This window comes from Euleptes europaea, chromosome 15, assembly GCF_029931775.1.
Source record: "Euleptes europaea isolate rEulEur1 chromosome 15, rEulEur1.hap1, whole genome shotgun sequence".
In the NCBI taxonomy this organism is placed as follows: Eukaryota; Metazoa; Chordata; class Lepidosauria; order Squamata; family Sphaerodactylidae; genus Euleptes; species Euleptes europaea.
The window spans coordinates 54,352,234-54,378,358 of NC_079326.1; the positions used below are offsets into that span (position 1 = coordinate 54,352,234).

The 26,125-nt window shown below is 46.6% G+C and overlaps 1 protein-coding gene across 1 annotated transcript in view; it reads left to right on the plus strand.

Annotated features, from left to right (window-relative positions):
• The first annotated feature begins 2,132 nt into the window (after window positions 1–2,132).
• Window positions 2,133–26,125, plus strand: part of ANKAR (ankyrin and armadillo repeat containing) — a 37,878-nt gene continuing 13,885 nt past the window's right edge. Inside the window, exons 1-14 of the mRNA XM_056861230.1 lie at window positions 2,133–2,730; window positions 3,945–4,382; window positions 6,058–6,221; window positions 7,230–7,345; window positions 8,935–9,112; window positions 10,906–11,125; window positions 12,779–12,820; window positions 16,747–16,954; window positions 18,339–18,547; window positions 19,875–19,979; window positions 20,664–20,908; window positions 23,030–23,198; window positions 24,750–24,991; window positions 25,770–25,923. Coding sequence (XP_056717208.1) covers window positions 2,133–2,730; window positions 3,945–4,382; window positions 6,058–6,221; window positions 7,230–7,345; window positions 8,935–9,112; window positions 10,906–11,125; window positions 12,779–12,820; window positions 16,747–16,954; window positions 18,339–18,547; window positions 19,875–19,979; window positions 20,664–20,908; window positions 23,030–23,198; window positions 24,750–24,991; window positions 25,770–25,923 — 3,088 coding nt within the window. The remainder of the gene's footprint in view (window positions 2,731–3,944; window positions 4,383–6,057; window positions 6,222–7,229; window positions 7,346–8,934; window positions 9,113–10,905; window positions 11,126–12,778; window positions 12,821–16,746; window positions 16,955–18,338; window positions 18,548–19,874; window positions 19,980–20,663; window positions 20,909–23,029; window positions 23,199–24,749; window positions 24,992–25,769; window positions 25,924–26,125) is intronic.

A 26,125-nucleotide genomic window follows, 5' to 3' on the forward strand; every position in this document is an offset into this window, starting at 1 on the left:
GTAAATCATACCTTCGCAGTTTGGAGCTATCACACTTAAGGGATGGCTAGTTCACCTGCCGACCCCTCCCCTTCACCGCTGTTTGGATAGCAGGACTCAAAAGGTGTGGCGTTTCAGAGAACAGCCTTTGAGCACTGAAAATAGAAGAAACTTTAATAAACAAAAATCAACAGTGCACATGCTCTGAGTACATAGGCTGAGCAAAGATATAAAGAAAAGGTGAAAGCATGCCTCTTAACATGAAACTCTATAGTTATCCTAAACAATGTTTAATCGAGGTGGGCTAGTGATTCTTGAAGTTGCAGCTTTTAAAAATCTATTGTCATCTTCAAAAGAACATAAGAAAGGCCATGCTAGATCAGACCAAGGTCCATCAAGTCCAGCAGTCTGTTCACACAGTGGCCAACCAAGTGCCTCTGGGAAGCCCCAAACAAGATGACTGCAACAGCATTATCCTGTCTGTGTTTCCTAGCACCTAATATAATAGGCAAGCTCCTCTGATCCTAGAGAATAGGTATGCATCATGACCAGCATCCATTTTTACTAGCAGCCATGAATACTTCGTGAGCTCTTTGAGTTGAGACTCCCCATTGTCTCTTGACAATTAATCAAGATGCGTCTAGATAAATGTTTGGTCCTTCACGGCTTCTGCCCATCCAAGGAAGACTAACACAGAATAGTGAAGAAGACGAGGGCTTGAACAAAGAACTGCAAATGGAACTGGGCTGTATTTCTTCTAGAAACTCTTGGCCAAAACAAGAAAACAGTTGGCGATCATGGCAGAGAAGTAAGTTAAAGGCCTCACGCCTGCAGCTGAAAATCCTTTGGGCTATGGGTAATGTACCAGTCCAAATTCTCTTCATTTTTTTCTGATAACTACATGGTGGGAAGGAAAGGTGGCATTGTATAGCCCATATAGAAAAAGAGTTGGTTTTTATATGCCGAATTTCTCTACCATTTAAGGAAGAATCAAACCAGCTTACAATCACCTTCCCTTCCCCTCACCACAACAGACACCTTGTGAGGTAGGTGGGGCCAAGAGTTCGGAAAGAACTGTGACTAGCCCAAGGTCACCCAGCTGGCTTCATGTAGAGGAGAGGGGAAACCAACCCGGTTTGCCAGATTAGAGTCCACTGCTCTTAACCACCACTCTTAACCATTATACCACGCTGGTAAGAGTCTTCTGACCTTTCAGACTTCCTCATAGTTGGCCTCCCTCATTGTTCTAGGACCTCCATAGCAACAACAACTGGGTTCTAATCCCATAGCATTCAGTAGGCAAGTTTCGCGGGGGATGCAAAGCGAGTGTGCTTTAACCCTGAGGGAAGAAGTAGGTCTCTCAGTAAATGAGTGTGGTGTATGCTGGGGCTGGGTTGTTTTTTTTTTTTTTAGATAATGCTGCTTAGATGTGGCAAAGTCTTTCCAGTGGTACTTTTTTGTCTTGAGGAACTCGTATTTTAAGATTGCTGCCCGCCTGTGATAATCCTTTGTTTTGTGGTATCCATAACTCTGAAGACGCTATTAGGGTAGACCTGTGGGATCGTAGACGATTGACCCTAATGCCCAAAACCGTTTGAAGGTATTGGTTTGGACCCACCTAGAGACAACCTAAGACCAGAACCTGAGGCCAGGTGCCTCTTGGTGCTTTGGGAAGGGCTGTGGCTCAGTGGTAGAGTATCTGCTTGGCATGCAGAAGGTCCCAGGTTCAATCCCGACATCTCCAGTTTAAAAGAATGAGGCACTAGGTGATATGAAAGACTTCTGCCTGAGATAGGGTTGCCAGCCTCCATGCTCCTCTGATCCTGGAGAGAATAGGCATGCATAATGACTAGTATCCATTTTGACTAGTAGCCATGGATAGCCCTCTCCTCCATGAACATGTCCTCTCCCCTCTTCAAGCCTTCCAAGTTGGCAGCCATCACCACATCCCAGGGCAGGGAGTTCCACAATTTAAAGATGCATTGCGTGAAGAGATGCTTCCTTTTATCAGTTTTTAATCTCTCACCCTCCATTGTCAGCTGACTTGCAGTTTTAGTTCTATCCTTGTAGAGAAGGTTTCAAAACACCAGTCAGGCATTTAATTAATAGGAAAAAATGTCATTTGAAACCGCAGAACAGAAGAGGGCCGAAGAATGTTGAGGCCGATCAAGAAGCCGCTACTTCGGAACGAGCAAGCGGATGAGGCGGCTTATTTAGCGCACTTAGCTGCCCAGAGGAACGCCAGCGCCTTCTTCGAGAAATATGAACGGAGTGAGCTCCAGGAATTACTCACCACTTCTTTTTGCAGCTGGTTGGCCTCCAAAGATGACCTGCGCCATCCCTTGGAGTTCCCCAGCGGGCTCATGTCTCAGATGAAAGGCATCTTGGTCCCCACGGTGATCTTGCTGACGCCGGTGGAGCCGGGAATCGATCTGGACGCGAAGGAGATCCACCAGATTGTCCGGGAGCTGGCCGTTGGGGTCTATTGCCTCAACCAGATCCCCTCCATCAGTTTAGACGCCAATTATGACCAGAGCACTTCTTGCTCCCTCCCTCCGGCGTACTATGACACGAGAATTGGTCAAATGTTGATCAGCGTCGACTACATGCTGAAGGCTTTGTGGCATGGGGCATTCATGCCCAAAGAGAAAAGGGTGAGATTCTCTGAACTGTGGCGGTCGAGCATGGATATCGATGCAGACGGGGCCCCCCAGACTGAGAAAACGGCCTGTGCGGAGTTTTGTTCCGCAGGTAAGAACAACACTTGTCAGTAGGGTTGCCAGATCCCTCTTTGCCACCGGCGGGAGGTTTTGGGGGCAGAACTTGAGCAGGGCGGGGTTTGGGGAGGGGACTTCAATGCCATAGAGTCCAAATGGCAAAGCGGCCATTTTCTCCAGGTGAACTGATCTCTAGCAGGAGATCTCCAGCTAGTACCTGGAGGTTGGCAATCCTACTTGTGAGGATGAATTTTATACATGAAAAACACTTTGCTGCTAAGGAAAAGCCTGCAAAATGCATGTAGAATATAATGCGGAAAAGTCCCTAAGTTTTCAGAGAAATCATAGACTATGAGTTGGAAAGGTCCACCAGGGTCATCAAGGAGTGCTTGGCAATTTCCAGTGGTTTCCCCTACCCGCTGCAGACTACCATTTTGCACCTGAATCTGTTCTTTTGTGTCTGCTGAACCCCCCAAAACAACATTTTAGGAATCTTGGTCTGCAAGCAGGAAGGGGAAGTGGATTCATTACTCTATGGATGAGGTTGCCAACCTCCTAGTGGGGCCTGGAGATCTCCCAGCATTACAACTGATCTCCAGGCTACAAGATCAGTTCCCCTGGAGAAAACAGCTGCTTTGGAGGGTGGACTCTATGGCATTATACCCTTCTGAGTTCCCTCTCCTCCCCAGTCCCTGCCCTCTCCAGACTCTACCCCTAAATCTCCAGGAATGTCCCAATCCAGAGCTGGCCACTCTAAAGCCCGTGGATGGTTTTATACACACCATTTTGGTATGTTTTGCCTTTATTAAAATGTCACTGGAAATAAGAGTCACTGGAAAAGACAGTCATGCTAGGAAAAGTTGAGGGCAGCAGGAAAAGAGGAAGACCCAACAAGAGATGGATTGACTCGATAAAGGAAGCCACAGCCTTCAGTTTGCAAGATCTGAGCAAGGCTGTCAAAGATAGGACATTTTGGAGGACTTTCATTCATAGGGTCGCCATGAGTCGGAAGCGACTTGACGGCACTTAACACACACACACACCTCATCTTTCCCACATTTGTTAAGAAGTTTGTTTCGAGTGTGTGAACGAAAATGCTTTAGACGGGCTGAGACGGGGGGGAATTTGAGCTGCATCTAATCCTGTGTATCAAAACCTACACATGCATGGCAGGAAACATCTGGTTCTTAATGAGTTATTTTGATGTCCTATATTTATGGATCTTTTATGTGCCTGTGTACAATGTAGGTCTAATGGATATTTCAAGAGACCCAGATTTTAAAGGAATCTACGACGAAAACCTGAACGAAGATCCAACGTACCACCCTAACAGCGAAGAGGAAAAAGAATTCTTTATGCAGTTTGCAGACTACATATTGCTTAAATTGGCTTTCGCCACCATCGAGGTTCAACAAAACGACAACGTCTTCAAGTTCGAGGCAGCTTACACCCTTTCGAACGCCATCAGAATGACCGACGACCGCCTGGACAATGCAGGGTACCAGAGGCTACAACAGCGGCTAGCTCTCCAGCAAAAACTTTTGAGGAAATACCTCGAAAGAAAAGTGGAAATCCGTAAGAACATTGCGTACCTCAAACTGATGAGCTTTCTCATTCCATTCATGGCCACCTTAAAAAGAAAAAATAAAATCCCAAATTTAAACCGACTTCTTCAGCCGTACTCAGGTAAGAGTATGTTTGGCCTACAGGAAGTCGGGTTTCTCTGAACCCACGAACAAGATTGGGGGTAATCTTTGTTTGTCGTGATGATGACATGGGAGGACTTGGTGATGTCACACTGCATAGTGGTATTAATGGTAGTACTTAGGGTTGCCAACCTCCAGGTAGTTATTGGAATTCTCAGGCACTTATGGCACTTTTTGGGCACTAGTCCTAGTTTCGGTTGCACAACCTCCAGGTAGTAGCTGGAGCTCTCCTGCCATTACAACTGATCTTCAGCCGATAGAGATCAGTTTCCCTGGAGAAAATGGCCGCTTTGGCAATTGGACTCTTATGGCATTGAAGTCCCTCCCCAAACCCCACCCTCCTCAGGCTCCGCCCCAAAAACTTCCCACTGGTGGCAGAGGGGGACCTGGCAACCCTAGTAGTACTTCCACACCTTGATGGCCTAGGCTAGCCCGATCTCATTAGATCTTGGACGCTAAGCAGGATCAGCCCTGGTTAGGGTTTGGATGGGAGACCACCAAGGAAGTCCAGGGTCGCTATGCAGAGGCAGGCAATGGGAAATCACATCTGAACATCTCTTGGCTTGAAAACCCTGGGGGGGGGGTGGTCACCATATGTCAGTTGCGACATGACCATACTTTCCACCACTTCCACTTACCAATAAGCATGTATGACAGGATAGAGGTGTGTAATCACAATCGTGTTGCTTTGCAGAGACAAGCTATCTCTACTAGACTAAATTTTTTAAAAAAATATTATGGAATTAGCTGTGTGCTCAGTGTAAAACATAGTTGAACTTTTAGTGCCAATTATTGCCTCCCATCTCCAAAGTGAATGCCCGGTATCCTGCACATGCCGGCATGCATAGGAATCTTGGAAGAACCCCTTCACCTGTCAAATGGAACACCATCAGCAATCCAGGGGAAGTGATGCACACGCTAATACAACTGATCTCCAGGCAATAGAAATCAGTTCCCCTGGAGGAAATGGCTGCTTTGGCAATTGGACTCTATGCCATTGAAGTCCCTCTCCTCTCCAAACCCCGCCCTCCTCAGGCTCTGCCCAAAAAACCTCCCGCCAGTGGCAAAGAGGGACCTGGCAACTAGAGTTGCCAACCTCCAGGTACTAGCTGGAGATCTTGTGCTATTACAACTGATCTCCAGCCGACAGAGATCAGTTCCCCTGGAGAAAATGGCCGCTTTGGCAATTGGACTGTATGGCCTTGAAGCCCCTCCCCAAACCCCGCCCTCCTCAGGCTCCGCCCCCAAAATCTCCAGGTATTTCCCAACCTGGAGCTGGCAATTCTAGTTCAAAAGGAGCAAGCCTAGCAGTGCTAGGAGTAAGGTTGGCAGGCCTCCCAGTCTAGTGTGAGACCTATTAGCAACCCTGTTCATTGCCCAGAAGCGCTCGTATGTTGCTCTCCAGTTGTTGGCCATGTGACATAACTTTCAGCGAAAACCGGAAGTGAAATCATGGAGCACTCTAGGAAACCCAGAAACTCTATAAGGCACTTTTTATGTTCTTATGATAAAAAAGGGAAAAAATCTATAAAATTGCTTCTTAAATTTATACTCATATAATTTCAATGTAACGAGCAATCACAGCAATGAAAGTGATCAGAAATCTCCTATCTATTGTGAAAGGAAACCCTGTTTTTTCTTCTTCTTTTTTGTAGATGACAAAGTTAAAACTGAACGTGAACTCCCCCCCATGTTGCTGGGGTCTGATTTTAAGTGCCAGCACTTTACTTATGCGCAGAACCAGTATTTCCATCTCCATGGTGGCATTGAATTTGATATTGGCACACCTTCAGTGGAAGATATCCCTGATGAGATTAAGGTATTTATTCCATATTTTGAAATAATGTAGCATGGACACAGTGAGCGCTTTCACACATGCTGAATAATGCACTTTCAATCTACAGGATGGTGCTGCTGCACTCGTCTTGTTAGTGTCTTCCTAGAGGCACCTGGTTGACCACTGTGTGAACAGACTACTGGACTTGATGGGCCTTGGTCTGATCCAGCAGGGCCTTTCTTATGTTCTTATGTACTTTCAATGCACTTTAACAATTGTTTGCAAGTGGATTTTGCCAGTTCACACAGTAAAATCCAGCTGCAAAGTGGATTGAAAGTGCATTATGTGTGAAAGCAACCAAAGTGATCAGGGGACTAGAGCAACTGCCCTATGTGAAGTGGTTAAAACGCTTAGGGCTGTTTAGCTTGGAAAGAAGGTGATAAAGGGGAGACATGATAGAGGTCTATAAAATTATGCATGGTATGGAGAGAGTGGACAAGGAGAAGCTTTTCTCCCTCTCTCATAAAACCAGAACGTGGGGTCATCTGCTGAAGCTGGAGGGTGAGAGATTCAAAACAGATAAAAGGAAGTAATTCTTCACACAACACATAGTTAAATTGTGGAACTCCTTGCCCCAGGTTGTGGTGATGGCTGCCAACTTGGAAGGCTTGAAGAGCGGAGTGGACATGCTCATGGAGGAGAGGGGTATTCATCGCTACTAGTAAAAATGGATATTAGTCATGATGCATACCACTTTTCTCCAGTATCAGAGGAACATGCCTATTATTTTGGGTGCGGTGGAACACCGGCAGGATTGTGCTGCTGCAGTTGTCTTGTTTGATGGCTTCCTAGAGGCACCTGGTTGGCCACGGTGTGAACAGACTGCTGGACTTGATGGGCCTCAGTTTGATCCAGCATGACCTTTCTTATGTTCCTATGAAAAGCAAGATTCTGTTACTGGGTAAACGTGACTTTGATTGTGAAACAGCTAATATGAAAATTTCCTAAGCATTAATATGGTCAGTTATTTTTTTGTGTGTCTTGTTGCAGGCTGTCTATGATGATATGTATGCATGTGCAACAAACCAAATTACTCAGCTTTCAGACCCAGATGCACCCTACAGAGAACATTATCCCATTCCAGTGATGGATTTTGACGGCAAGAGGTAAAAGGGCATGCAGAATGTTATCTGTTCCGTTGTAGGGCAGCTTGCTGAACATTATTCAAAGTTGGATTCCAAAGAGCTCTTCCCGCCTACCCAAATACTTCCATATTAGTCCCAACTATATAATCTATTTGCCTGTTTAAAACATTTATTTGAAATACTAACAATTCCAATAAAGACATTATTATTGATGGTGAAAACATTGCAAGGATTTTCAAATGCAAAATTCGATTTTGCCAGGGATTTGTAAGCAAACCTTTGGCTATGTACCAAAGAACTCTAGATAGAATCCCGTATGATATAAAACACAGCAGTGCTTCTGTTTCCTGTGTTGCTTATTTTCCCATCATTCCCCCCTACCCATCCATTCTAGTCTATCGAGCCTCTGCTTTTAATCTGCTGCTCTTTCCATGCCTCGGTTATAGATTTGTAAACCAGAGAAACTGACATGCTTCCAGATTTCCAGAACAAATTTAAATGGTATTGTTATTTATTCTGTAGTCTGCAGGATAGTTTATTGAATGCTGCCTACTAGCCTTGACATGGGGTTTGTCACTAGGCATTTGCCCACTCTCGGCCCCAATTCCCCACCCTCGAGAAATTGAGGAGCTGGACCAAAAATAGTAAGAAAATGGCCTACGTATGCAATGGAGTAGCATATGGGAGCAGAAGAGATATTAGTAATAGGCAATTTGTAAATGTATTCAGTTTTCAGGCTAGAGTGGTTTTATACTAAATGATTGACAGATATGCATGATTTAATTACCAGTTAGAAAGGAGAGTATAAGTTTGTTAATTATTGATTAATCACTTTTATTATAAAGCGAAGGATAGTATAGCAAAGAAAGTAATGATAGAAACTAATGAACTAAGGCAAGTAATAGAATATTAAATCAAGAGTAGAAATGGGGAGAAGAGCCCGGTGGCGCAGAGTGGTAAGCTGCAGTACTGCAGTCCAAGCTCTACTAAAGACCTGAGTTCGATCCCGACGGAAGTCGGTTTCAGGTAGCCAGCTCAAGGTTGACTCAGCCTTCCATCCTTCCGAGGTCGGTAAAATGGGTACCCAGCTTGCTGGGGGTAAAGGGAAGACAACTGGGGAAGGCACTGGCAAACCACCCCATAAACAACGTCTGCCTAGTAAACGTTGGGATGTGACATCACCCCATGGGTCAGGAATGACCCGGTGCTTGCACAGGGGACCTTTACCTTTACCTTTAGAAATGGGGTAAGACTAAAGTTTTGACTAAATCTGGGACTGGAGACAACAAATGATATGTCAAAATCCCCTATCTGTTTTTTCCTACTTTTCCTTTCTGTTCCCCTTTTAATATGAAAACTAAATAAACTATTATCCAAAAAAATGGACTCCATATGAATGCTCTAGGAATGTCCCCATGTATCTATGGTCTTTACCATAGAGATCACATCACTCCGGGATCTTGGTGGGACACCATGGTTGACTATTAAGCTGTTTAGTCTGGCACCTCGTAAATCGTACAGGCGTGACCTGCACACATCATGAAGTACATGCTGCAATGTAATGTTTTTAAAAATATTCTGTTGTTGTTTTTTATTTCTGTTTATTCCAGCTACTATGTCATTGCCCTTGAACTCGAACCTTTTTATCTACTTTTAAAGACCCAGTGGTGGGGAGCCATCAATGAACTCATCAGCACCCTAAAACCAAAAAGACTTCCATTAAACGATATTCAAGCCATGGACCAATTCAAGAAAAAATTTGGCTACAAGAAAGCTATTAAATGCAAGGTATCTACGGGTATATCTTTTTGAGGACTTGAACCTAAGTCTTCCAAAGTCTGGCCCTAGGGTTTTCTGCTCCAGGTTGGGAAATACCTGGAGATTTAGGGGGCAGAGCCTGAGGAGGGCAGGTTATGGAGAGGGGAGGGACTTCAAGGTAGGGTTGCCAACCTCCAGGCAATAGCAGAAGATCTCCTGCTATTACAACTGATCTCCAGCCGATAAAGATCAGTTCACCTGGAGAAAATGGCAGCTTTGGCCATTGAACTCTATGGCATTGAAGTCCCTCCCCAAACCCCTCCGTCCTCAGGCTCCACCCCCAAAACCTCCCCCCGAAGGCAAAGAGGGACTTGGCAACCCTACTTCAATGCATTTACCTGGGCTGAATAAAGATCTTGCATTCATGACTCATTACCAATGCTGATTTCTCCACACCCATCTCTCCCCTGGACATCACAGACTCTTCTGCATACCACACCTAATCCCATCACGCCTGCTATTCACATTTACATACTGTTCACATTTACATACTAATGCTTGTCTGAATTCACTCTCCTCTACTTAAAGACAGATGGATTCACTTTCTAGCTGTATCTGAAGAAGTGAGCTGTGGCTCACAAAAGCTCATACCCTACCAGAAAATATTTTTGTTAGTCTTTAAGGTGCTACTGGACTCTGGCCCTTTTCTACTACTGCAGACAGACTAACACGGCTACCCACTGTGAATTATCTTCAAGGCCATAGAGTCCAATTGCCAAAGCAGCCATTTTCTCCAGGTGAACGATCTCTGTCACCTGCGATCAGTTGTAATAGCGAGAGATCTCCAGCTACTACCTGGAGGTTGGCAACCGTATCTGGCCCAGGAGTATCAAACTGAATTGTTACGAGGGCTGATAGGACATAAATGTCACTTGGTTGGGCAGGGCCATGCTTTGCCAGCCCAGATGGAGAGTGGGGCCTGGGCTGCCTTGGCTGCCTCATGAGCCAGATAAGAGCTCTCAAGGGGCCAGATCTGGCCCTCGGGCCTTATGTTTGACACCCCTGGTCTGGCTGGTGTAATGTGGTGTAGTGGTTAAGAGCAGTAGACTCTAATCTGGAGAACCGGGTTTGATTCCCCACTCCTCCACGTGAGCAGCAGACTGTAATCTGCTGAACCGGGTTGGTTTGCCCACACCTTCACGTGAAGCCCGCTGGGTGACCTTGGGCTAGTCACAATTCTCTTAGCGCTCTCTCAGCCCCACCTACCTCACAGGATGTCTATTGTGGGGAGAGGAAAGGAAGGAGATTTGAGACTCCTTGTGGTAGAGAAAAGTGGGATATAAGAACCAGAGAGCTCTTAATAGAACTGTGACTAGCCCAAGGTCACCCAGTTGGCTTTGTGTATAGGAGTGGGGAAACCAACCCAGTCCACCAGATTAGCCTCCGCCGCTCATGTGGAGGAATGGGGAATCAAACCCGGTTCTCCAGATCAGAGTCCACCGCTCCAAACCACCGCTCTTAACCCCTACACAACGCTGGTTGAAATCCTAAAAGCCTGTGAATTGGCTGAAATAGATTTCCTGGGGTAGCACTGGAGCTCCGTCGCCGCTCGAACTAGCAAAGCAGGGCATTTGCGTAATCGATACTGGTTTCAAATTTCAGGATTTATTTCGTGTGTATTGGAGGGAGGGGGTAGAACTGTAGTTATTTTAGCTCAGGACATACATAGCCTTGAATAACGGCAGGATCTGACGTCACTGTTGGCTGGTGGTTAGAAACCACCATTCTTTATTCGGATTTGGATTTCTTTTATGTGGTTTTAGAGTCTGCCATTCGGTATGAAATCGGCGGCTGAAAGAGGGTTAGCGGCAATTTTCCTTACATTCTGCCGTAAGACATCGATCTCCAGCCTCGGTCTAACAGATGACCACGGTTATGCCCTGATACACCATGCTGCGATTCACAACCATGTGTCAATCATCTGTCAGTTGATGAAATCGAGTGTGACTATCAATCAGAGGCGCTACATACCATATAGCCAAGGTAAGAAATACTGTCTGTTGGGTCGCGACAATCACAACGCTCACTGTTTCTTCCCACTGTTGTGAACAGTGGGGCATTGAAAGCTGATCAACATAGGGACATGGAAACTTGGAAGGAGAAAACATCTGGAGAGCCAGCGTGGTGTAGTGGTTAAGAGCGGCGGACTCTAATCTGGAGAACCGGGTTTGATTCCCCACTCCTCCACATGTAGCCTGCTGGGTGACCTTGGGCTAGTCACAGCTCTCTCAGAACTCTCTCAGCCCCACCTACCTCAGGGTTGCCAGCTCCGGGTTGGGAAATACCAGGAGATTTTGGGGGCAGAGCCTGAGGAGGGTGAGGTTTGGGGAGGAGAGAGACTTCAATGCCATAGAGTCCTATTGCCAAAGTGGCCATTTTCTCCAGGGGAAGTGATCTCTATCGGCTGAAGATGAGTTGTAATAGTAGGAGATCTCCAGCTAGTACCTGGAGGTTCTAACACAAACAATCACCTATGCTGAAATAGTATAAGCTAGAATAAACAGCAGCACGGGGGCTCTTAATTAGTAGTACCATATATTGTGAAAAATATATATATATGTAACCCATATAATAACGACCAAGACTGAATGTCCAAGGTAGGTATATTACAAGCATACACCAGGTAAGGTTCCCAAATCACAAAAATTACAAATTATACATATACATAAATGAAGAAGTGATCTCTATCGGCTGAAGATGAGTTGTAATAGTAGGAGATCTCCAGCTAGTACCTGGAGGTTGGCAACCCTATACTGGCTCTTTTCTACTACTACAGACTTAACACAGCTGTCCATCGTGATCTACCTCTGAATTCTCCCGCTTTCCTTTTTTTTAAAGGTAAGGTAAAGGTCTCCTGTGCAAGCACCGGGTCATTCCTGACCCATGGGATAACATCACATCTCACCGTTTCCTAGGCAGACTTTGTTTAAGGGGTGGTTTGCCAGTGCCTTCCCCAGTCATCTACCCTTTACCCCCAGCAAGCCGGGTACTCATTTCACTGACCTCAGAAGGATGGAAGGCTGAGTCAACCTTGAGCCGGCTACCTGAAACCAACCCGTCAGAATCGAACTCAGGTCTTGAACAGAGCTTGGACTGCAGTACTGCAGCTTACCCCTCTGCACCACAGGGCTCTTCTATTTTTTTAAAGTAAATCTCTAATCCCTTTGCTTGCAGAGATATATCCTTTTCTAAGGGAAGAGAATAGAGGCTTACTTTTTTCAAAAAAGGAAAGCTGGGAATTCAGAGAACCTGCTATACAATGGTATGTCGCTGTATAGATATTTTAGTGCTGTTTTTTAAAAAAATGCAGCCATGATATCGCTATAAGCATGCTCACACAAAAAAAATGGTTGGAGGATGCTGTGCCGCCACCAATCACACCACCGTTGACGACAGCCCTCTCCTTTGAGAAACCTGATTATTTAAGGCACGTGTGGAGGAAGATAAACTGATCCTACCACTGTGAAAATGCAGAGGGAGGTTAGACATGCAAAAGAACCATGCCCAAACCGATTCCGGTGCTTGTGCATCGACTGCCAAGAAAATCAGGAGTAAGTCGAGCGTGCGGCAAAAGCCCTTAAATCGTTATGTTTCCGAACCACGCCGGTGTAACAGCTAAAATATATTTTGTTTTAGGGAAGCGTTTTCAGAAAGGAGATACAAAGGGCTTTAGAACTGGTAAGTTATATATAATTTATTGTCCCTTAATATTTCCCCCAATGCACAATATATAACAAAGAAAACTGGGCTAGTTCCCGGAATAATTGGGGTTATAATATTACAGACCATGGGCGAAAACGCATGGTCGCTTTGTCCTCCTTTAATCCCTGTTTCAGCCAGGATTCAGCCTGCATCAGACGCATGCGTTTCGCCTAATGTGCGTTCGATCCTGGCTAAAACAGGGATTAAAGGAGGATAAAGCGACCATGCGTTTTCGCCCCATGTTTCACAGGCTCTGTATTTTAAAATCTAGGGTTGCCAGATCCAGGTTGGGGAACTCCTGGATATTTGGGGATGGAGCCTGGGGAGGACAGGGGCCTCACTGGGGTAAATTAGGGTCCCTAGGGCAGGATTAGTAAATTCCTGGAGGTTTTTTGGGGGGGTACCTCAGTGTGTACACTGCCGTGGAGTCCACCCTCCAAAGCATCCATTTTCTCCAGGGGAACTGATCTCTGTAGCATGGAGATGAGCTGTAATTCCAGGGGATCCCCAGGTCCCACTGGAGGCTGGCATTCCTATTAGAATCAGTTCCCCACCAGGTAGCTAGGATCTTTTCCTGTAGGGCTGAGAGAAAGCTGTAGTCGTTAGGACTTCAATCAGTGCAGAATCAAGCCCAATGTAAGAGAAACCGCTTCAGCGTGGTGTCGTGGTTAAGAGCGGTGGTTTGGAGCGGTGGACTCTGATCTGGAGAACCGGGTTTGATTCCCTGCTCCTCCACATGAGCGGCGGACGCTAATCTGGTGAACTGGATTTGTTTCCCCACTCCTACGCACAAAGCCAGCTGGGTGACCTTGGGCTAGTCACGGTTCTCTCAGCCCCACCTACATCACAGGGTGCCTGTTGTGAGGGGAGAAGGGAAGGGGATTGTAAGCCGGTTTGAGTCTCCCTGAAGTGGTAGAGAAAGTCGGCGCATAAAAACCAACTCTTCTTCTTCTAGGATTAGTACATTTTCACAATTTCGCTCTAGAACATCATAGGCGGGCAAATTTAGCACAGGGATTGTCCCAAAGTGTGCTGTAAATTCTCTCTTGTTGTGATCAAACTTTGGATATTATGATGAAATAAGCATTGTGATAAGAGTAATATGTAGTGTTGCCAGCTCTGGGTTGGGAAATACCTGGAGTTTTGGGGGGTGGGGTTTGGGGAGGGGAGGGCCTTCAATAGAGTCCAATGGCCAAAGCAGCCATTTTCTCCAGGGGAACTGATCTCTGTCAGCTGAAGATCAGTTGTAATAGTGGGAGATCTCCAGCTACCACCTGGAGGTTGGCAACCTTAGTTAAATGCTTTTCTCATTAATGAAATGGCTATGTTTGTGATTATGCTGCTATGCAGGATATAATAAATTTGGGCTAATTATAAATTAATAAGAAATAAACTCAGACTCTCTCTGGAAAAAGGCTATAGAAGGAATTTCTCCTTATGCTTTCTGTGAGGTGCTCTGAGCAATCTCTGTGTGGTATCGGTATTTATATTTTGAGGAATTAATGAATCATTGTTATTATTATTATTTTGTGTTTATGATAGGACCACATTCATATTTTTCTTTGGGTATCTATCTGTGTGTAAAGTGCCGTCAAGTCGCATCCGACTTATGGCGACCCCATTTTGGGGTTTTCATGGCAAGAGACTAACAGAGGTGGTTTGCCAGTGCCTTCCTCTGCACAGCAACCCTGGGCTTCCTTGGTGGTCTCCCATCCAAATACTAACCAGGGCTGACCCTGCTTAGCTTCTGAGATCTGACGAGATCAGGCTAGCCTGGGCCATCCAGGTCAGGGCTTGGGTATCTATATGGGCAAGCTAATCCAGTTGTCTTGTTTCGATTATAATAATTTTGTGGGCCAGCCGATTTTATTTATACTCTATGAATCTTTATTTATAGACCGTGCGTCTCGCGGAAGCAATGTTATGCCTTACTCAAAAAAAGGTATCTGTATTTTATATGTATCCATGTTTTTAATTTTTTAAAAATAGTATAAAATAATTAATCTGTTCAGTTTCAGGAATGCTGAACCCTCCAGAAAAGGACGGAGAAAGAAGTTGTGAGTTGCAAATACATCCAGTGCTGCCTTTTTAAAAAGTAGTCCAGACGATCCAATCATTTGCAGCCCTATCTAGACAGCTCGCTGACCTCAGCACATCTACAGGACTCCACCAAAGCACAAGTGCTAGGGTTGCCAGCCCCCCACCCCCCTGCTACCTGCAGGGGATTTTGGAAGCGGAGCCTGGGGAGGACAGGGAGGACACTGCAGTGCCTGCTGGCCATCAGCTGGCAACCTTAGTCATGGCAACCCTAGTCATGCCTCCTTTTGCTCTGGATGCGGATGCTCTGGCTATCTCGGATAAAACTCCATGGAAACTATAGAGTTTAGCCTCTATGGAAACCAAGAGTTTTGGCTGAGATTGCTAGAGCGTCCGCACTGCACCGTAGGTGCATCGCGCTGGGTGCGCGCATTGCGTGCCACAGCCACGGCCCCGGAAAGCTCCTGCCGGTGGAGCTATGGGGCCTGGCAAGCCTAGACATGACCCAGCAGGAAGTTGCATGTCCAGGGCTCCACCTTGATTCCCGCACAGAGATCTGGGGAAGCCTATTCCCCTCAGAGCTGTAGTTTTACAGATATTATAATGCGGGATGGGCCTAGGGATTCCAGATTCCAGGTGTGTGCAAAAAGGATCTTGGGATCTTAGTAGATCTGAACATGAGTCAGCAGTGTTACATGGTAGCTAAAAAGGCAAATGGGATCCAGGTCACACGAAGTGATGGTATCGCTTTACTCTGCTCTGGTGAGACCTCACCTAGAGAATTGTGTTCAGTTTTGTGGAACTCCCTGCCCCAGGAAGTTGTGATGGCTGCCAGCTTGGAGGGCTTTAAGAGGGGAGTGGACATATTCATGGGGGAGAGGGGTATTTATGGCTGTTAGTTAGAATGGATACTAGTCACGATGCACACCTATTCTCTCTAGTATCAGAGGAGCATGCCTATTATTTTGGGTGCTGTGGAACGCAGGCAGGATGGTGCTGCTGCAGTCGTCCTGTTTGTGGGCTTCCTAGAGGCCCCTGGTTGTCCCCTGTGTGAACAGACTGCTGGACTTGATGGGCCTTGGTCTGATCCAGCAGGGCCTTTCTTATGTTCTTATGTTAGATGTTGGTGTAGTAAGTAAGTAAAGGTCCCCTGTGCAAGCACCGGGTCATTCCTGATCCATGGGGTGACGTCACATCCCATCATTTACTAGGCAGACTGCGTTTACGGGGTGGTTTGCCAGTGCCTTCCCCCAGTCGTTTTCCCTTTACCCCCAGCAAGCTGGGTACTCATTTTACCGACTTTGGAAGGATGGAAGGCTGAGTCAACCTTGAGCTGGCTACCCAAAACCGATTCCCGTCATGATCGAACTCAGGGCGTGAGCAGAGCTTGGACTGCAGTACTGCAGCTTACCACTCTGTGCCACGGGGCTCTTCGATGTTGGTGTAATTGGGAATATATACAACCTATTACATGCCTGGTCTGTTGTATATTGCCTGTATATGTAAATATATTTGTAATGTGTGCACGTTTTATATATGATTTAAATAGACCACTGAGGAAGGCCATATAGGTAGAAACGCGTTTGGCGTGTGGTGACAGACATCAGCCTTAAGAAGTGCCATTGGGCTATTTTAACAGTTTTTAAATAATTTTAATTCTTATATAGAGCTTCTAATAAATTATATATTTTCATCCCACCCAACCTTGGGTACCCAACTTTGGTGGGCAATAGCCCGCCAATCTAAGCGACCTAGCAACCCTACTGGGAAAGGACTGTTCAACTTGATGTAGGCCTTGCCTTTGATTTGGTGATCGTAGGGGAACGCTGTCCTAGTGGCTGATCCTGTGGTGTCTTGTCTATTAGTTTTAGGTCCCGCCGCTTTGCACTTTGCGGCCCAGTCTTGCTCCCTCGAGTCTCTTCATTTCCTCCTGGCCGTCAAGGCGGATTACTTTATGCCCGACAATCGGGGGTGGATGCCCATTCATTTCGCCGCCTTTTACGACAACATCGCCTGCTTCACCGTTCTGTACCGAAAGAGCCCAGATCTTCTGGAGACAGAGACGCGGGCCGAGTAAGTGGGAAGGTGCATAGTGTTTTGTGAGTAGGGTTGCCAACCTCCAGGTGGTGGCTGGAGATCTCCCACTATTACTACTGGTCTCCAGGCGACAGAGATCACTTCCCCTGGAGAAAATGGCCGCTTTGGGCAATTGGATTCTATGGCATTGAAGTCCCTCCCCTCCCCAAACCCCACCCTCCTCAGGCTCCACCCCAAAATCTCCAGGTATTTCCCAACCTGCAGCTGGCAATCCTATTTGTGACACCCTGTTTCTTGGAGAGGTCAAGCAACGAATCGAGATGGACAGGCAAAGACTCCTTTCTGAAGTGTGCTCTTGCAGGTGTAATCAATCAACCCTATGGATTTACCTACTGAAATGATATGGAATTAGGGTTGCCAACCTCCAGGTGGTGGCTGGAGATCTCCCACTATTACAACTGAACTCCAGCCAATAGAGATCAGTTCCCCTGGAGAAAATGGCCACTTTGGCAATTGGACACTATGGCATTGAAGTCCCTCTCCAAACCCCACCCTCCTCAGGCTCCACCCCCAAAATCTCTGAGTATTTCCCATCCTGGAGATGGCAACCATATATGTAATGAAAATTGGGAACTTGGTATGTGTGGGAAGGAAGATGGATTGAAACCAGATTCTCCGTGTTATGGAAGGAAGGGTGGGAAGGTGCTTTTCTTCGCTGGATTCCCTGGAAAGCACCCTGGTAACCAGCTTCTCCCACTCATGGACTGCCTGAGAACATCTAGACTGACCTGCTGAGAGGATATCCTTCTAGCACAGCACCAGAGAAATAACAAAGTGACGGGGTAGAAGCCCTAGAAAATACCTTATAACCAACCATGTCGTCTGGCACATTGGAAAGAGATTCGGAAAAATCCCACAGAAGTCTCTTGTACTAAGCAAAGCCAACAAAATTCTTTATTAATAGGTTTGTTTTAAAAGAGAGAGAAAAAGGGAATGAGTGGTTGGATTTTTTTTTTAAAGGTAATGGGAAAAGGGCAAAACAAAATACTAGCTATACTTTGGGTTTTTTGGATGATGTAAAGGGCCTTTTATTCAGGGACATTTCCCCGCGGTCACCCTTGCCCACTGCTTCAGGGCTTCCTTTTGATTACGCATGCCTCCTCCGCCCGTCATAGGTTGCCTCGCTCTCCCCGCGCATTTTGCCCGTGTTTTCCAGATGCTGTTTTAGCCAGGAAAGGCATGCATAATCAAAAGGAAGCCCCGAAGCAGTCGGCGGGGGTGACCACAGGGAAATGTCCCTGCATAAAAAGACAAAGTGAGTTGAATCAGCAGGTATGGCCCAAGAGAGCCCCCACCCCTGGACATAGGGAAGGAAGAATGAGGTTTCACAATACATTTTCCCCCTCCCTCTCTCCGACAGATATCACTCTACCCCGCTTCTGCTTGCAGCAACATCTGGTGCATTAGATACTATTCAGTATTTGTTTTCTCTTGGTGTCAACTGGCTCAAAAAAGATAGTGAAGGAAATAACTTAATTCATTTGGCGGTGCTGAACTTTCATACCGAAGTGCTGAAGCATCTAATTGAGCTGAATATTGCTGATCTCCCAGTATGGACAACTCTTGTTGGTAAGGCAGTATATTTTCTGCTCAGCAAAAAAAAAGATTTACGGTGATCTGCAGGAATTTGTCAGCCTAGTGGTGAGATCCTGAGCAGAATAGCTAGATTCGAGTCATAAGAATATAAGAACATAAGAAAGGCCATGCTGGATCAGACCAAGGTCCATCAAGTCCAGCAGTCTGTTCACACAGTGGCCAACCAGGTGCCTCTAGGAAGCCCACAAACAAGGCGACTGCAGCAGCATTTATCCTGCCTGTGTTCCACAGCACCTCATATAATAGGCATGCTCCTCTGATCCTGGGGAGAATAGGTATGCATCATGACTCGTATCCATTTTGCCTAGTAGCCATGGATAACCCTCTCCTCCATGAACATGTCCACTCCCCTCTTCAAGCTTTCCAAGTTGTCAGCCATCACCACATCCCGGGGCAGGGAATTCCACAATTTAACTATGCGTTGTATGAAGAAATACTTCATTTTGTCCATTTTGAATCTCTCACTCTCCAGTTTCAGGCAATGACTCCACGTTCTGGTATTATGAGAGAGGGAGAAAAGCTTCTCCCTGCCCACTCTCTCCACACCATGCATAATTTTATAGACCACTATCATGTCTCCCCTTAACCTCCTCCTTTCCAAGCTAAACAGCCCTAAGAGTCCAGTAGTACCTTAGAGACCAACAAGATTTTCAGGGTATGAATGTTCGAAGGTCAAAGCTCCTTTCATCAGCATGCCTGACAGAGGGTGCATTGACTCTCAAAAGCTTATACCTAGGGTTGCCAAACTTCCGGTGGTGGCTGGAGATCTCCTGGGATTACAAGTGATCTCCAGCCAACAGAGATCAGTTCCCCTGAAGAAAATGGCCACTTTGGAAGGAGGACTCGATGGCATTATACCTCCCAACCCTGCCCTCCTCAGGCTCCGCCTGATTTTCTCTCACAGTAAGCTCTACAAAGTAAGCCAATTGCAAAGCAGCATTTCAAGGGGTGGGGACTTGATTTGAACTTGGAGACTGCTGGTGCATAGACTCCCAACAGGAAAGTGTGGGTCCAGTGAGCAACGAACCTCAGGTAAAACTCCCATGCATAAACAACCAGAGACTAACCAATGCATTCATGAATACGTTTCCCCGGGGCTGTCAGATGCATTGTAAACATCCATGGACAAAGCCACCCGCATTGACTGAATCCCTCCATCAGGGGTCACTCTAGGCAAAACTATGGTTCCTGGACTCATTCAACCTAGTCAGACAGCAAACCCCTAATGACACTGATGGAAAACAGTTCATGGATACAACCAGTAAGCTTCTTCAGTTATATTTTTTAACATTTTCAACAGGGATGCTAGCCTGTGACGATTATAGAAGGAGAAAAATGGCGGTACAGTGTTTAGAAGTTCTGTGTCTTGCCAAAGATCACTACTGGAAGTTTATTTTGGAGGCAGGTGAGGCGTGCATTCCCGTACAGTTTTTTCCACTCTATCTTATATTCGAATAGTCAAGTGGGCAAATCTTTGGATACTTAAATCTGGGGACTGGAACTGAGAACAGGCAAGACAGATCTTTTTACAAACCTTAAAAAGGCCCCAAGTTTGCAGAAAAATCTGAAATCTAAAAAAAAACACATTAGGGAGTTTTAAAAACCGGAAAATGTAAAAGGAGTGCCTGTTGCTTTAAGCAATGGATTTCCTCAGTGGCGGTTGTTAGGCAACCAAATATTCCAGGCTTGGTTCTGCCAGTAAAAGTCAGGGGGAGGGGGCCGAACCCTTTCCAGGCCTATTTTGGCCTTTGAGTGAGGACTTATTAAAGCCAGGCCTGGCTAGGGTTGCCAGCTCCAGGTTCGGAGTAGATAATACTGATCTTGATGGACCAACAGTGGGGAAGGGCTGTAGTTCAGCAGTAGAGCCTCTGCTTGGCATGCAGAAGGTTCCAGGTTCAAGCACTGGTACCTCCCATTAAAAGGAGCAGGTAGGAGGTGATGTGAATGATCTCCACCTGAGACCCCGGAGAGCCACTACCAGTCTGAGTAGACAATACTGACCTTGATGGACCAATGGACAGATTCAGTATATGACAGCGTCATGCGTCCAGACTCTTGAGTTGGGCCCTTCTGTCCTTCTACCTTTCAGGGACAATACCCTCGCTCATCAACTTGTTGAAAACCCAAGTGGTCAAGCTGGAATGTATCACCATGGGGGTGCTGAGCAACCTCACGACCCACAATTCCATCGCAGAAGCCTTTGTCCTGGCAGGAGGCGTCGCGGTGCTGATCAAGTTATTGGCCAGCGATGAACCGGAGCTGCTGTCCCGTTGTGCCGTCCTTTTATATGACATCGCCCAGTTGGGGAATAATCAGACGGTCATTGCAGAACTGGTAAGCCTCATGCCAAAACCATCTGCTGTTGTGTGTGTGCCGTGGCTCAGTGGTAGAGCATCTGCTTGGCATTCAGAAGGCCCCAGGTTCAATCCCCGGCATCTCCAGTTAAAGGGACCAGGCAAGTAGGTGATGTGAAAGACCTCTGCCTGAGACCCTGGAGAGCCATAGAGAGGGGCTGTAGCTCAGTGGCAGAGCATCTGCTTGGCATGCAGAAGGTCCCAGGGTCAATCCCTGGCATCTCCAGTTAAAGGGACCAGGCGAGTAGGTGATGTGAAAGACCCATGTCTGAGACCCTGGAGAGCTGCTGCCGGTCTGAGTAGACAATACTGACTTTGATGGACCAAGGGTCTGAGTCAGTATAAGGCAGCTTCATGTGCTCATGTGTTCATCCAAGTACTAACCAGGGCTGACCCTTCTTAACTGCTGAGATCTGATGAAATCAGCCTAGCCTGGGTCATCCAGGAGGGAGAATTAGCCTTGCCAACTCCGGCCTGGAAAATTCCTGGACATTGGGAGGCAGTGTCTGTGGAGGGGGCATTTGGGGAGGGATTTCACCTAGAATCTATGGTATACCATAGAGTATGGTCTCTGAAGCACCCGTTTTCTCCAGGGGAACTGATCCCCATTGTTATGTATGTATGGATGGATGTATGGATGTGAATCAGTGTGGGTAAGCAGGGGAAACCCGGCTGAGCTTGGGATTCTCCAAGGCTCCTAAACATGTGTGTACCCATTAGTTACTGGAGGTTGTTCCCCCACATCACGGTCCGGGGGGGAGTGGCCGCAGGGGTCCAGGGGGGCATATAAGCAGGGTCTGCCCACTGTAGTTCCAGTTCTGTTCTTGTTCTCAATAAAGCTGGTGTTGTTGGAACTCCGTCTCTGACCTTGTGTGTCCTTCCCAGCGCGGACTTAACACCCATAGTGTGGAGATCAGTTTTAATTCCAGGCCCTACCTGGAGGTTGGCAAGCCTAGGTAGAATTCCAAGAAGGGGAGAAGACTGCAGAAGAAGGCGCCTGTGTTTCCATGGCTAGCTCCTGGTTTCGTCCCATGGCTGCCTTCTGGCACTGGCTCGCTCGGAACCATGGTTAGCAAGCCCAGAGCCAACCATAAGAACATACAACTTCTCTGCTATCATCTCCCCTTCTTGGAATGTATTTGCCTCCCATCTAGGGAGGGCACTGAAGTGTACATTGCAGCCAACATGAACAAATGTACACTTTGCAACTAAAATAGGGCTACCCTTAGCCCGGATCTGATCACTTCAAAACCCTGTTCCCAAACCTGGTTCCAAATGAACCCTGGTTCACCATAACGGCAGTACTATGATCATTCTAAAAGCAAGGAAGCAGGAAGAAGAGTTAGTTTTTTTATATGCCTATTTTCTCTACCTTTTAAGGAGTATCAAACCCGCTTACAGTCTCCTTCCCTTCCTCTCCCCATAACAGCACTTTGTGTGGTAGGTGGGGCTGAGAGAGTTCGGAGAGAACTGTGACCGGCCCAAGGTCACCCAGCTGGCTTCACATGGAGGAGTGGGGAAACCAACCCGGTTCTCCAGATCAGAATCCGCCACTCATGTGGAGGAGTGGGGAATCAAATCTGGTTCTCCAGATTAGAGTCCACCACTCTCAACCACTACACCACACTGGAAGGAAAAGCTGCCCGTGCTGGTCTGTTAACCCCGATTTACAGGGAACCAGCATCTCCTATGCAGCAGCTGTCTTTTTGACACTAAGCCAGCGTGGTGTAGTGGTTAAGAGTGGTGGTTTGGAGCTGTGGTTTAGAGTGGTGGACTCTGATCTGGAGAACCGAGTTTGATTCTCCACTCCTCCACATGAGCGGTGAAGGGTAATCTGGTGAACTGGATTTGTTTCCCCACTCCTACACATGAAGCCAGCTAGGTGACCTTGGGCTAGTCACGGTTCTTTTAGAGCTCTCTCAGCCTCACCTACCTCTCAGGGTGTCTGTTGTGGGGAGGGGAAGACAAGGTAATTGTAAGCTGGTTTGATTCTTCCTTAAGTGGTAGAAAAAGTCGGCATTTAAAAACCAACTCTTCTTCTTCTAATAAGCATTGTTACTTCTTTCGCTGCTACCAGTAGATTTCTGTGCTTTTCCTCTAGGGAGGCATTCCAGCCCTCGTCAATCTCTTGCACAGCAACATCGAAAGTCTGCTTGTGAATGTCATCAACTGCATCCGAGTGTTGTGCGTGAACCACAAAGAGAACCAACTGAGAGTGAAAGAGTGCATGGGTATCAAACCGCTTGTTGCGTTCTTGTCATCGGACACAGGTAAAACAAAACAAAACCACGAAACAGAACAGCACAGTCTGGCAAGCATCTACCGACTACCCTGGGGATTTTAATTGAATTTATCGCCAAGCTTGCTCATCCTCTCTTCTACAAGGCATCAAGGTGTTTAATGCACAGTTGATAGTTCCTTACAATGTTATGTGTTTTCTGTGAGCTGCTTTGAGAAGGCCTTTGGCCGCAAAAAGTGGTCTATGCATTCTCTGAATAAATAAATGAACGCAGCGGGTCCATTGAGAAGCAGACACTGGTTTATCTGCTGTCAGGTAGATCAGTGAATTGCATGAGAGATGTGGCAACTTTTCTCTTTATGCTGTCAAGAAAAAAATTAATTCTCATCCTCCCCCCCCCTTTTTTTAAGTGCCAGATGGTAGATGAATAGCCAATGGCTGTTAAAACTAGGGGAAAGAATGCAAAGGGTCCACTAAACTGTCTGTGGACTTTGTGGAGTGGGACTTGAAGAAGAGAAAGATTTATTTCTCTGGTCTGGGATCTTTTTAGAAAAATCAATATTCGTTTGAATATGTGATAGAACCTGCAAAAGTTTTATTTTCTTTACAGAATCCCAGGCAGAGTTAAACAGCAAAATTTAGTTTAGAGACTACGGTTACTGGATCTGTTAGGATCAGTAGGCTTGTGGAGAAAAAAAATCAGTTCCTCAAACAACTGTTAAATAAAACTCAGATTTAGAAGAAGAAGAAGAGTTGGTTTTTATATGCCGACTTTCTCTACCACTTAAGGGAGACTCAAACAGGCTTACAATCACCTTCCCTTCCCCTCTCCACAACAGACACCCTGTGAGGTAGGTGGGGCTGAGAGAACTGTGACTAGCCCAGGGTCACCCAGCTGGCTTCGTGTGTAGGAGCAGGGAAACAAATCCAGTTCACCAGATTAGAGTCTGCTGCTCATGTGGAGGAGTGGGGAATCGAACCCGGTTCTCCAGATCAGAGTCCACCGCTCCAACTTGCATACCGTTAAGTTGAACTTACATAAAACATAGTTACATTCTTACAGTCACGTATAACAGTGTAACAACTGACTTTAAATACACATTCTTAGTATACTAGAGAGGTGACAGACAGTGTGAGAGATAGTTTAACAAAGCGACATATAACAGCAAAAACAGCAGCGTTCCAGCTGTCAACAACATCTCCCAGAATGCTTTGCTCTCTCAAGAGGCACTTTCACACGTGCCAAATAATGCACTTTCAATCCACTTTCAGTACACTTTAACCATTGTTTGCAAGTGGATTTTGCCAGTTCACGCAGGCCATTTATGCAGGGTCAATTTTGATGCTCGCTCAAAGCTCTTTTTAAAAATGCGACCTTTAAAATACCTATTCACGGTCCCGACTTTGGCAGTTGGACTCGGTGGCACTGAAGTCCCTCCCCTCCCCAAACCCTGCCCTCCTCAGGTTCCGCCCCAAAAACCTCCAGGTATTTCCCAACCCCGGAGCTGGCAACCCTAACCATACACCCGGTGGAACATATGTGGCTGATTTCATACCACTCGAATGCTTTCTCTACCTCCAGATGTGCTGTTGGCCGTGGCTTCCGCAGCCATCGCAGAACTTGCGCGGGGGAACAAGAAGATGCAGAATGCGATCGTGGAAGAGCACGTGATCAGTCCTCTTGTGGAGCTTCTCAGGGGAAGGAAAATCAGCGTGCAGGTGAAAGGCGCCATGGCCATCCAGACCCTCTGCGAGAAGAACGCTTACATCCAGATGAGGTTCCTAGCCCGGTCCGTGACCAAGTTCCTTTTAAAGCTCCTGAAGGCAAGTACCTCTTCTGCTCTCTGTATGTGGACTTTTTGCATAGGAACTTAATGAGCTGGTGGCAGCTCTGGCAAACCGGCATCCCTTGACCTTAAGCATGTCTGGGGAGAAATAAGAGAGCCAGCGTGGTGGAGAGAGCCAGCTGGGGAGAGCCAGTGTGGTGTAGTGGTCAAGAGCGGTAGAATGTAATCTGGAGAACAGGGTTTGATTCCCCACTCCTCCACATGAGCAGCGGACTCTAATCTGGAGAACTGGGTTCGATTCCCCACTCCTACAAACAAAGCCTACTGGGTGACCTTGGGCTAGTCACAGTTCTGTCTGAACTTTGTCAGCCCCAGCTACTTCACAAAGTGCCTGTTGTGGGGAGAGGAAGGGAAGGTGATTGTAAGCCAGTTGAATTCTCCTTAAAAGGTAGAGAAAGTTGGCATATAAAAACCAACTCCTCCTCCTCCTCCTTCTTCTTCTTCGAATCATAGAGTTGGAAGGGACCCCCAGGGTCCTCTTGTCCAACCCCCTGCACAATGCAGGAAATTCACAACTACCTCCCACACAGTGACCCCTACTCCATGCCCAGAAGATGGCCAAGATGCCCTCCCTCTCATGATCAGCCTAAGGTCATAGAATCTTCTTCTCCTCTTCCTCCTTCCTCTTCTTCTTAAGTTACGCTGAGTTCGGTGGAACTCGCTCACTTTGCGTAGGTCTGTTAACTGTTACAGCCTCTGTTTTATCGCAAGCCTTACAGTAAAAGTATTTTTTTTTCTGTTTGCCCAATCTCTAGGCTTTTCAACTGAATGTCAAAGAGCAAGGTGCCGTAACTCTCTGGGCACTGGCAGGGCAAACCTTGAAGCAACAGAAATACATGGCAGAGCAAATTGGATACAACCTTATTATAGATATGCTTCTCTCCCCCTCGGATAAAATGCAGTGTGTCGGTAAGTCTTTAGATGGGGCTGCCCTTGGAGAATGTCCAGAAGCTGTAGCTGGTACAGAAGGCTGCGGCCAGAGCGTTGATCGGAGTGGGTTGCAGGAAACGTATCATTCCAGTCGTTCCAATTTGTTTCTGGGCTCAATTCAGGGTGCTGGTATTGACCTTTAAAGCCCTTTGCAGCTTGAGGCCAACGTTGCTCAAGGACC